The 13,417-nt window shown below is 52.6% G+C and overlaps 1 protein-coding gene across 1 annotated transcript in view; it reads right to left on the reverse strand.

Moving 5' to 3' along the window:
- The window catches only part of LOC135897747 (membrane metallo-endopeptidase-like 1), a 38,541-nt gene extending 25,547 nt beyond the window's left edge, over nucleotides 1-12,994 (reverse strand). Inside the window, exon 1 of the mRNA XM_065426462.2 lies at nucleotides 12,256-12,994. Within this exon, the coding sequence (XP_065282534.2) occupies nucleotides 12,256-12,955 (700 nt within the window). The 5' untranslated portion in view covers nucleotides 12,956-12,994. The remainder of the gene's footprint in view (nucleotides 1-12,255) is intronic.
- Nucleotides 12,995-13,417: the final 423 nt, after the last annotated feature.

Below are 13,417 nucleotides of genomic sequence, written 5' to 3' on the forward strand. Positions count from 1 at the left end.
CACCAAAGACTTGTCGCTCGTTGCTCTGCTCCGTGCCGCTACAGCGAGAGCAGCCAAATCTCCCCTCCTCGTTCTCTGCGACTTCAACGTGAGGCATCCGGACTGGGGTTACTCCAAGGCCGATGGCCCCGGCACGAGGCTGCGGCAGCTCGCACACGACCTCCACCTCTCCCTGCTCACCGACCCCACGCAACCCACGCGCATCGGCAACAGCGTGTGCCGCGACACCACTCCGGACCGCAGCTTTTGCCATAACGTGCACGACGGGCGCTGGTCCAATAAACATCAGTCCCTGGGCAGCGACCACTACGTCCTCGCCATCCAAGCCCATACCTCCTCGTGCGAGCCACCCACACTCGGCACGCTATGCGCATTGGGATGCGTTCCGAGCCCGCCGGCTGCACTCTGCCGTCCCCGACATCGAGGACTTTTCTATGTGGACCGACCAGCTACTGGCGGACCTCGACGGGGTCACCGCATCGATCTCCACCACGGAGGACTACCGGCAATTGACTCCCGCCTCGCCCACCTGTTAGCCGCTCGCACGGGCCTCACCAACCGTTGGCAGAGGCAACGTCACAACCGTCGCCTGCGCCGCCGCATCGCATACCTCGATCGCGAGATTGAGCATCACACCACTGTGCTCGCCCGCCAGCAGTGGGAGCAGCTTTGCTAAGGGATCTCCAGTCAGTTGGGCTGCAAGCAATCCTGGCATCTCCTCCGCCACCTCCTCGACCCTGCCTCGGCCAAGTCAGTCGCTCGGCAACAATTACAACGCGTTGTCCGGGCCTACCCCGCCGACACACCGTCGCTGATAGCAGACCTGGCCGGCAAATACCACCAGCTGCCACCCCTGGCACCTCTTCTCCCCCTCTCGCGTCCTACTCCGGGGCCCTCAACCCCGACCTAGACGCCGATATCACGGAATCTGAAGTCTACGCAGCGCTACACAAGCTCCGCACCACCTCTGCCACCGGTCCAGATCGCGTTCCCAACAAACTTCTCCGAAATCTTGGTGCCCCTTCGGTCGTTGCCCTCGCTTCGTTCTTGAATGAGTGCTGGCGTTCCGGCAACCTCCCCCAGCCGTGGAAACACGCTCGCGTGGCTTTCATCCCGAAGCCGGGCAAGAAACTCACAACCGAGAACCTCCGGCCCATCTCACTCACTTCGTCCGTCGGCAAGCTCATGGAGCACGTCGTCCTAGCTCGCTTGCAAACGTACACGGACGCTCACCACCTCCTTCCCCACACCATGATTGGTTTCCGCCCCCACCTCTCCAAACAAGACGTCCTCTTGCAACTCCTCCATGACCTTCTCGATCCGCCCACCTTCTCGGACACTAAGGCTCTCCTTAGTCTCGACATTCACAAGGCATTCGACAACGTCTCCCATTTGGCTATTCTTACCGAACTCGCCACCATCAACCATGGCTCTCGCACCTACCACTACATTCGCTCCTTCCTCACAGCCCGCACGGCCGAAATCATGTGGGAGATGTCTCGTCTCCCACGTATTGTTAGATATGGCGCCGTTTCCTGAGGCTACTTCGAGTTCCCCACACCACTTCGAATCGCAGCACAGCTAATTGAGGAATGCAGAAGCAGGGGTGCCACATTCCTGAGGCAGGACACTTGCAAACAAGTTTGTACGCCGCCGGGATTAGAAGGGGCCTTCGGACAATAGAGCCCAATCGTCACCCCTCTTCGCCTTTGAAGAAGGCATTTGCCACCACTGCGGAGCCGTAGCACCGGGAGCAGGTGGGCCCTCAGACAATGGAGCATGAGCACCCCTCCCCTTCTCCTCCTTTGAAGAAGCGCATTGCACCACTGCGAGGCAAGACCGCAGAGAGCCGCCGGGTGTGACAACGCGATACGGGCGCCAACCATTGGCTGAAAGTGGCGTCATCTGAGCGGACTCTCCCATTGGTCAAACATGACGCGACTTCCAGTGCTCGAAGGGTTTATAAGAAGCATTCCAGAGAGACCAGAGCATTCCCTGATTCCCTGATTCACCTCTCTCGAACTTCTTGCCGCGGGCCGCAGCGTCCGAGTTGCTGCCGGCCCGTAATGACTGTATGACTGTTCATTGACGTCTCACCTCTCTGTATATAATGTAAAATAAATACTCCCAAGTTTTGTTTTCATCCCGGAGTCCATCCTACAACCCCTACAGTATGCGCTTAGAACTCGTGGTACCCCTCAGGGCGCCGTCTTGTCGCCTTTCCTTTTCAATCTCGCCCTTCGCTCACTTCCCGACAAGCTCGACCGTATCCCCGATCTCAAACACACCCTGTACGCGGACGACGTAACCCTTTGGGTCACGTCTGGCTCGGACGGGCACATTGAGCAGACGTTGCAACGCGCAACTGACGTCATCACAAGTCACGTGAACGCGGCCGGTCTCGCTTGCTCGGCGGCCAAATCGGCCCTCCTCCTCCTCATGCGGCCCCCCGACCGGCGTCGTCACAAGACGCCTCCCCCTACCATCACGATTCACGCCAATTTCATTCCCGTTCCCGTCGTCTTGCATCTCCGGGTGCTCGGGCTGATAGTACAGTCAAACCGCCAAAAACTTACACCATCGACCAGCTCTTGCTTTTGGTTCAGCAAACCACGCGCATGCTCGCTCGTGTCCTAGCCCAGCGCATGGGCATGCGCGAACACGACCTCCTCCGCCTAGTCGACGCTTTCGTCGTTTCCCGTCTCACGTATGGCCTTCCTTATACTCGTCTTCTCAAATCGGAACGCTACAAGGTCGACGTCCTCATCCGCCGTGCATACAAGACTGCTCTCGGCCTTTCCCCCAACGCGTTCATGGCGCGTCTCCTCCGCCTGGGAGTCCACAACACGCTCGACGAGCTGATCGAAGCTCACCGCACCGCTCAGGTGCAAGCCCTTCATCGTTCGCCGACCGGTCGCTACATCCTCTCTTCCATCGGTCATGACACCTCTTCTCAACCGCCAGACCTGGTCTCACTACTGCATGCGCTTCGGGCAGCCTTTTCCATCAAGCCGCTACCCAAGAATATGCTCGCGGAACACCACGACGCCCGTCGCCAAGCTCGTGCGGCCATGCTTCACGCCAAGTACGCCGACCACCCTATGTGGATGCAGCCCGATACGCCTCGCCCGGGGACGCCTTCGCAGTCGTCTCCGTCTCGCCCTCCTCGGCACCCTCGGGGCCGAAAATCACGGCCGCCACCGTTCGAACGCCCTACGTCGTCGAGGCTGAGGAGGCGGCCATCGCTTTAGCCGCCACCTCGACTGACGCCAGCGTCATACTCTCGGACTCCAAGCACGCCATCTCCAATTTCGCCCGAGGTCTCGTCTCGCCTACCACCTTATGGCTCCTTCACCCACTCCTACTGGAGGATGAACCGTGTCACATTGAACTGGTCTGGGTTCCCGCCCACTCAGATCACCCCAGCAACGAGTCGGCTCAGCAACACGCTCGAGGATTCGTTGACCGAGCGGTGCGCCCCTCCGCGTCGGACGCCCCTGTGCCGGAGCCCCTGGTCACCTGCCACGACATTACCCAGCACTATCGCCTCGAACGGTACGCCTACCCACCCCCACATGGCAGTCTTCCCAAGCCGTCCGAGATCACCTGGCGTCGCCTCCAGACCCGCACCTTTCCGTGCCCCCTAGTGTATTCGCACATCCACCCTGGTGTCATTGATCCACGCTGCTGCCTGTGCGGTGACCTTGCCTCCTTGAACCACATCCTCTGAGGCTGCCCGGAAGACCCCCCGCCCGCCGACCTCGTCTCGCCACCCCCCACCGACGAACAATGGGAGGCACTTTTCTCGAGCACCAACCGAGACATCCAAACACGGGTCCTGGCACGAGCTGAAGACGCCATCGTGAAACACAACCTGGAAGCCTACGTAGCTTAGCCTCCCTTATCCCTTATCCCTTCTAATAATAAAGTTGACACTCACTCACTCACTCACTCGCTTGCCAATGTCAACCATGAGCAAGGCGGTGTGACGACGACTGTGTGTCGCCGATGCAGTGAGGACGATGGAATGGCTGGGAAATCATATCGATGGAACGACAAAGGCGCTATCACGACGACCACAATGAGATTACGATTCTTAAAGAACGACGATTGTATAACAAAGACAGTGTGACGATGACAACATGAGGACAATGGGATGACGAAAACGATGGCATGACGACGACCGTATGACAACTAGATCAAGAAGCTGGGATGACGACGACAGCAGGACCACGATGCGATGATAACGGATGCATGGCATTGCCTGATAACAGCGCAATGGCGAAGTTGGCATGACAACGGTGGCATAATATGACTGAATGAGGAGGCAACAATGATGCGGACATATTGATGAAGGCCTTATGGCGACGAAGCCATGAAGACAGTGGGATGACGTTACTCGAGTGATGACGATGGTAAAACGACTGGTTGCGGGATCGAATCCCGGCCACGGCGGCTGCATATCGATGGGGGCGAAATGCGAAAACACCCATGTACTTAGATTTAGGTGCACGTTAAAGAACCCCAGGTGGTCGAAATTTCCGGAGTCCTCCACTACGGCGTGCCTCATAATCAGAAAGTGGTTTTGGCACGTAAAACCCCATAATTTTTTTTAAAAGACTGTGTGATGATGACGACATAACGATAGGGACATTTTGACGAAACGTAAGTTACGATGTCAGAACGACCGCAACGGTATCACGACGATGATATGACAACGAGTACACGACGATGATAGCATCACAACGGCATGAGGAGAACGGGACGACGGGGAGTGCATAACAATTGCATGACGACGACAGAACGACGAGAGAGAGAGAGAAAGAGGGACAAAAAGAAGCAAAGACAGGAAGGTTAGCCAGTGTAAGTACCAGCTGGCTACCCTGTGCTGGGGAAAGGAGGAAGGAGATGAAAAGGAGAAAGAATAAGAAGAGGAAAGAAAGGAAATCGGAAAATTCACACAGTAGCGCGATAATACGCGCTACAACCCTCGAAGACAACGGCATCGAGATGGCGGAGTGGACACGAATGCATGACGATTGTACGAATTTATGGCGTGACGACAGTTGCATGAGGTTAGTTCTCATGACAAAGCTGAAACGGAAATTAACATATTATAACGATATTATCGGTAGATACCCGAGAGACGAGCCGCCGTGAGAACGACGACGAAGTGGGTCTGTGCCTTTGGCGCGAGTGAATGTCGGCCTGGCGCTCTGGCTCCAGTCTAGTTTAAATAGTCTGTAAATAGCCTTTTTTGTCTGTGTCTTTCTACGCGTAACATTCTGGTGGAGGTCAGCGATCCACGTCCTCGCCACGGAACTCCGGAGTGGTCGGTACGTCGAGCTTGTCACCATGCCTCCCGGTGACGAGCCCGCCTGTGCAACGGCTTCGGCTGGTCCGACTGCTCCCGTCGTCACGGGTGCCCAACATTGCGACCCTGGTGGTTTCTCTGGCCTGGAGAAACAGGACCTCGACGAATGGCTCAAGCTATATCAACATGCCAACGCTAATAACAGGTGGGACCCAACCATTATGCTCGCCAATGTCATCTTTTATCTTGGCGGCACCCCACGCGTGTGGTACCAGACACATGACGAAGAGATCAGCAGTTGGGACTCTTTCAAAGAAAAGCTCCGGGAACTGTTCGGCGACCCCATTGGCCGCAAGATTGCCGCGAGAAAGGCTCTTGCGTCTCGCGTTCAGACATCTACAGAGCCGTACGTTTCCTACATCTTCGACGTCTTGGCTCTATGCCGCAAAGCTGACGATGCTATGTCTGAATCAGATAAAGTGTCACATGTCCTAAAAGGCATCGCCGACGACGCTTTCAATTTGCTTGTTTTCGGCAATGTCTCGACAATCGACGCCATCATTAAAGAATGCCGCCGTCATGAACAAGCCAAGAGCCGTCGTATCACACACTACATCACGCGGCTACCCAACACCGCTGCTACGTCGACATGTGAGGGTCGATCGCGTCAGGCCACCACCTGTGACGACGTCACTCGTATTGTTGGCCGCGAGCTTGAGGCCGCCTGTTCGCCAGCTTTCTCCACGACTCCTCCCGATCCGCCAGCAACCACGATCGCCACGATTCAGGCCGTAGTCCGACAAGAATTTGAGAACATGGGTCTGAACTCCGTGTGTTCAACATCTCAACCCAGCGTTCCCAAGTTCTCCACCGGCCTCTTCGTCCTCCGCGACGGTACTCTGTACCGTCGTAACCTTCATCCGGACGGCTCTGAGTTCCTACTTGCAATACCTAAACACCTCCGCTCAACCGTTTTAGAAGAGCTTCACGACGCACCAATGGCAGGACACCTCGGCGTTTCTCGAACCTATGACCGTGTACGTCGCCGTTTTTTCTGGCCGGGCCTTGCCCGTTCCGTACGACGTTACATCGCCGCCTGTGAACTTTGCCAACGACGCAAGAAGCCTTCCCAGCTCCCCGCTGGTTACCTGCAGCCGCTCGACATCCCTGCGGAGCCCTTCCATCGTGTCGGCTTAGACTTTCTCGGCCCATTTCCGGAATCTACATCAGGAAACAAGTGGGTTGCAGTCGCGGCGGACTACGCGACCCGCTATGCCGTAACCCGCGCTCTTCCGACCAGTTGCGCAACTGATGTTGCGGACTTCCTCCTGCATGATATTTTGATTCATGGTGCTCCGCGTCCATTGCTAACAGACCGTGGCCGTACGTTCTTAGCCAAAGTCTTTAACGACATCATGCGTGCTTGCTCAATACAGCATAAGTTTACCACCTCCTACCACCCTCAAACGAACGGCCTCACTGAGAGTTGGAACCGCACCCTTACAGACATGCTATCCAAATACGTTTCAGACGGCCACCGTGATGTCAATTTTGTCCCCGGCACCCTCCTGTTGCTTTGGTCACCATCGGGTAAAGTTGGCCTTTGTGAAAAACTGCTTTCCTGCTACACGGGCCCATATCGCGTGCTTCGCCAAGTGACAGATGTCACCTACGAAATCGTTCTCGCCACGCCCACTACGTCCTCTGCTGTGACAACCAGTGACATTGTCCACGTCGCCCGACTCAAGCCCTACAACTCTCCACGTGCCTTGGATATTTAACAGCGCCGTGACGGCGCTTTTGCCGCCGGGGGGTAGTATTACGGTATTATCGGTAGATACCCGAGAGACGAGCCGCCGTGAGAACGACGACGAAGTGGGTCTGTGCCCTTGGCGGGAGTGAATGTCGGCCTGGCGCTCTGGCTCCAGTCTAGTGTAAATAGTCTGTAAATAGCAACTTTTGTCTGTGTCTTTCTACACGTAACAATATAATGCAATGACCAGCTGTTGGACTACTTGGGCAACTAGGTCAGCGTAAAAGGTGCGACGACAGTGACATGACGATAGCCAGGTCACGAAGCTGGAATGACGGCACTGAAACAACCACGACGGCATCCAGAGCACGAACACAAACCTCCCATGCTAGTAGGCAAACTGGGTCACTGGGTCGGCGTATGAGGACGGACAGACAAAGACAGACACCCAGACAGATTTATTTATTTATTTATTTATTTATTTATTTATTTATTTATTTATTTATTTATTTATTTATTTACATATACTACAGCCAAATAGAGGGCTACACCAGGAGTGGGAACATTATACATTTCTGACATTACACAATAAAAAACACCCATAAACAAAAAAAGAATTATCAAAAGGGAGCGTTTTGCATGTTAGCGAAGCGCCTACCAGTGGTAGCTATGAAATCTTTTAGTAATTCAAGCACTTCAGTACTTCAGTACTTCAGTACAGTAAGCAATTCAAGCTGCCCACTGCCCAGTGCCTTCAGTACATAATAGTGAACGAATGTTACCGGGTAAAGAATTCCAACGCTATATTGCACGTCGAAAAAACTGTACTTGAATGTGTTAGTACGTGCATAAATAGGTGCTACGTTCAATGCGTGGGAGCTACGGGTTAGCTACGGGACGGACGGATGGACGGACGGATGGATGGATGGATGGATGGATGGATGGATGGATGGATGGATGGATGGATGGATGGATGGATGGATGGATGGATGGATGGATGGATGGATGGATGGATGGATGGATGGACGGACGGACGGACGGATGGGTGGATGGATGGATGGATGGATGGACGGACGGACGGACGGACGGACGGACGGATGGATGGATGGATGGATGGATGGATGGATGGATGGATGGATGGATGGATGGATGGATGGATGGATGGATGGATGGATGGATGGATAGGCTTGAAGCTCCAGAAGTAGGCAAATCATATATCATTCGCATTAAACATATTACTCCAGAACTCATCTCATGATGGCTGTCGACGGCAATGCGAATAGCAACGGAGTAATGCCGCGCCGGGCCATAGCGAAACGACAGCATGATGACGGTGGCACGTTGACAACGGTACGACGACGACGGCACGACGAGCCGGATGTCGTCGTTACAACGATGACGATAACATGACAACATATTCGACGACTGTATGACGACGATGCAGTGGTGACGATGGCATGACAATGGTATGAGGGCAAAGGGATGCCGGTAAGTCTATTCTGACATTAGCGTGTCGATGACTATCACGAGAGTCGGACGACGAAGCTCCGGTGACGATGATGGCACGAGCACGATGGCATTACGACGACGGTATGACAATGGAAGCACGATAACGAAGGTCTGACGAGGACGACAGAGCAAGGGCGACAATCACGACTGAATGGCTACAGTATGATTACAATAGAGTGACGAAGAGCGTTTGACGTCGATAGAACGACGATGGCGTAATAATGGGATGACGTTAATGAATCGGTCATGGTAATAAAATGAGAGCGCGACGACGACTGCGCGACGTGCATGTCGCGATGACAACGGCATAACGATAGTCAGATCATACACCAGGAATGACGCTAATGTAACGATCGCGACGGCCTCACGACGCCGAGCGCATACGTAGTAGTCAAAACTATTAAACTTGGGTCACTGGGTCGGAGTAGAAGGCATGACGACGACAGCATGACGACAGTCAGATTACGAAGCTGGAATGACGACGACTGAACGACCACGATGGCATTACTATAGCGGTGTGACAATGACGGCATGTTAAACGTCGCATGACATGCTGTAAAGCAGTGATTTGGGCTTGTTGGTAAGACATCGTGAGGCTTATAGCGCGTTAAAAAGACAGGGACGAAGGTGAGACGTGACACACACAGGCGCTAACTTGCAACAATCTTTATTTCGAGCAAGGGACCCATACATATATACAACTTTTTTGCGTACATCATACATGCGCTGTTTACAAAAATAACTTTACACACTATTGCGCAGGTACGATAACTCTTTGTGGGAAAGGGCAATTGATGGTTTAGACACACAGTTATCGCCAAGCCTGTCAATCATTTCTGCTTCTATAATTTCGCGAGTTATCCTACCTCGGGCTTTTCCCACAATGGAGCAGTCTTGTGTGTGTCTAAACCATCAATTGCCCTTTCCCACAAAGAGTTATCATACCTGCGCAATAGTGTGTAAAGGTTTTTCTGTAAACAGCGCATGTATGATGTACGCAAAAAAGTTGTATATATGCATGGGTCCCTTGCTCGAAATAAAGATTGGTGCAAGTTAGCGCCTGTGTGTGTCACGTCTCACCTTCGTCCCTGTCTTTTTAACGCGCTATAAGCCTCACGTCGCATGACAAAGCTGGAATGACGGAATAGCGACGAACACGGCGTCATCACGACCATGAGCCCATATCTTGCGGCCCGAGTTATTGGACAACGTGAGGCACTGGGTCGGATTAGAAGGCGTGGCGATGGCTTCATGATGAAAGGCATCCCGCAGCGGGAATGTAGACAATAGAACTACCACGACGGCATCCCGACCAAGAGCACATACCTAGTGTCCCAAGCAGGTAGACAACGTGGCCCACTGGGTCTGCGTGAGAGGAAGGACGGAGAGGAAGACAGACAGGAACGCTATCCGCATTAAAAACTACTTATTTTGAGCAGACAAATGTTTGACAAGGCCATCGTGCACGGAAGGCGTCATGATCTCTAAGGGAAACAATATTATCTGGAAGGTTGTTCTGGAGGTGCATAGCTCGCGTCAATGTTGAAAAGCTAAATGCGTGCGTCACACCATGTATGCGAGCATCGCTGAAGTTGTTATGCAATATGCGCGAAGTGGAGGCGTGGTGTTTCGGTATGATAAGGATAAGGGATAACCCGTTAGAAGGAATGATTTTATGAAATAATGATGGCAAGGTCACATCACAATGAATGTTCCAGGACATTAACGATAGTTCACTTTTGATTCGAGGTATGCTTGATTAAGCACGATAATTACAAAAATCGCGCACCTTGCCTTTTATGAAATATACCTAACGCGTCAATGATTTATTTTTTATATTACGACTGTTTCACGGCCTACATGACCTACAATTCATGATATTCATGCCATGACCTATCATTTATGTTCGCCATACACTCTTGTCATACTATGCCAATTTTGGTACATACCAAGTTAACGAAACATCCATGAGAGCATGAAGATGTAGGTGGCTGTTTCACGACCTACATGACACACATGTCATGACATCCATGTCATGACCTATCATTTACGTTCGTCATACACTCTTGTCATACTATGCCAATTAGGGTACCTACCAAGTTAATGAACCGACCATGACAGCATGAAGACGTAGGCGACTGTTTCATGGCCTACATGACCTACAATTCATGATATTTGTGTCGTGACCAATCATTTATGTTCGTCATACAATCTTGTCATACTACGCCAATTTGGGTACCTACCAAGTTAATGAACCGACCATGAGAGCATGAACATGTTGGCGATTGTTTCATGGCCTACATGACACACATGTCATGGCATCCATGTCATATACATGTCTCTCTAAAAGTCATTGCCTCAATATATCGTGAAATGAGAACACGTATACAGCTGTGCTCAAAATTCCCATTAAGGAGTATTTTAATCGTCCGCGATTTTTTTTATTCAAACCAAAACCCTGTTCTAAAAAAGATTACGTGGTTTTACGTGCCGAAATCACTTTCTGATTATGAGGCACGCCGTAGTGGAGGACTCCGGAAATTTAGACCACCTGGGGTTCTTTAACGAGCACCTAAATCTAAGTACACGTGTGTTTTCGCCCCTACCGATATGCGGCTGCCGTGGCCGGGATTCGATCCCGCGACCTCGTGCTCTGCAGCCTAACAGCATAGCCACTGAGCAACCATAGCGGGTAAACCCTGTTCAATTTCCGCAATACTGTGCTCAGTAATCATCATGCATCTTGCTACGCTTGTCATAGGCCTGTCAGGTGCATTCTGACAGAGCTACGTACCCAATAGCGCAATCGTAAAAAAATGGTTAGTTGGGCAAGCTGGTAGAGCTAGTCGCCTCCTAGGGAACCAGCGCACAGACAACACAGACCAAGTCTAGAATAACAACGCTCCGTTGTACTAGCAGCTAAATGATTTGCCTCGGTTTGTGAGTTGTCAATCCCTCAGCGAGTACTACGCGAAATTGTACTCAATCTTCATTTTTCTAATAAAACAATGTATTTCTTTCTATATCTTTCTTCTCTCAGTCTGTGTTTTTAGTACGCTGGATCCCTACGATGATGCGTTTTCGTGTTAGAGTAACAAAGGGGGTAATCGAAGTTAGGAATGGCATGATCACAGAACGGTAGATATACACTCTTACAGAAGTGTACACCTTTCGAGGTGTATGTATTTGCCGCACAACGATAATCGTCTTCTGTCTTGCTTGCGTTTCCTTTCTTGAAAACGCTGCGCTCTCTGCTTTCCTGTCGAGAACTCTATGTCATGCTGATAGCGTGCTTACCGTTCGTGACTTGGAAGTACCGGGCTCGCAGCGTTAAAGAAAGGAAATCCGGACAAGGGAGATGGCGATTATTGTTGTGCGGTAAATTTTTTTTTAAGAGTGTGCACCTCCTAGAGTGAGAGGTGGTGATCGCTCACCTCATCTAGCTCATGAGGCGACTGCCTTCGCAAGCAGGGGGGAGGGGTGGGGGGATCTACCTATATCCTGCCTGCATACGGCCGTGTGCCAAGCACATTCAACGCCACTGGAAGCTCGAGAGCGCCAGGATTCATTTGCGGTAGCGTATTCCATCTACTCTTTTCACACCTCAGCTAAGTGTATCACTGTTCTTTTATTCGTCATAAAGCAACGTGTGAGCGCCAGGTGCAATGTGGACACTCACCTGGCATCGCCGCTTTTTGGACAACGCGCTCGGTTATAGCGGCTGCCGTAGCCAGCTCGATGAGACTACCGGAAGCGCCACTGGTCCACGACTGCACGCTCGGCGGTGGCTGAATTTCGATGCCGTCCACTAGGCTCTTTGTCAGTTTGGTGGCGGCATCCTCTTGCATCTGCGTCTTTGGCAGATACGAGATAGGAGCACCACCTCTTGGCGGTGCACTCGTCTCTGGGGGGTCTTCATGAGGGCGACCCTGGCCAGTCGCAGCGGCGACCGAGAACGCGCCTGAAGGCGGTGCCTCTAAAGAAGTCGAAGGAACGACGCTCGTCGTACCTGGCCGCTTCGTATCAGCGCTCGAGCCGGCAGCCGCGTCGTCGGTCGGCACTGCACCGACGTCGGTTGTTGGTCCTGCGGCCACGGCGATGACCTTGGGTGCGTCGCTCGACTTCGACGAGAGGCTCCCCGAGATCGATGCTGTGGCGCGCCTGCGAGGCTTCCTGGCGACGTTGGCTCCAGGACCGATGTCGCTCGACCGGGTAGTGCCAGCAAACTGCTGCTTCGTGGGTCGACCACTCGTGCTGGGCCTGTCCCTTCTCGGTTCTGCAGTCTGGTCGATGGCAGTATCGTCTCCAGGCCCAGGGTCATCGGATAAGGCGGCCTTTCTTGTACCAGTCGCACGCCTTTGCTTAGATTTCCTAGGCATAGCGGATGCTCTGGATACTCGCGACAAACCGTACGGGAGCTACTCTTCTTCTTTGTAAAGAAGCGTATGTGCCAACGCAAATGCACGTGGTACTCTTCGCTTCTTCTAAGGCTGTGTACATCGGCTGAAGAGTCACAAATTGTTGTGAGAGTCAATAAACGCACTTTATTGACAAGGTATTTGCCGAAGATATTCTCTTCGCATCGACTTACCTCATAACCACCGTGCAGTTTTAAGGCGCTTGTAATGGGATGCCTCTGCGCTTTGTGTTCCGCATGCCTTACTTGTCTCGATCAACGAAGGCTCTACAACAGATGTCTTCGGAGCCAACGTTTCGACATGCGCGCAAGTCCTCGTCAGATCAACAACTGATTCCCTCTGCAGCGTTTACAAAGCTCACTCTACTCCACTCCCAACGGGGGAGGAGTATAAGCGGGCGAGAAGACTAGGATGAAGAGGGGT

The sequence above is a fragment of the Dermacentor albipictus genome, chromosome 2, assembly GCF_038994185.2.
Source record: "Dermacentor albipictus isolate Rhodes 1998 colony chromosome 2, USDA_Dalb.pri_finalv2, whole genome shotgun sequence".
NCBI classification, from domain to species: domain Eukaryota; kingdom Metazoa; phylum Arthropoda; class Arachnida; order Ixodida; family Ixodidae; genus Dermacentor; species Dermacentor albipictus.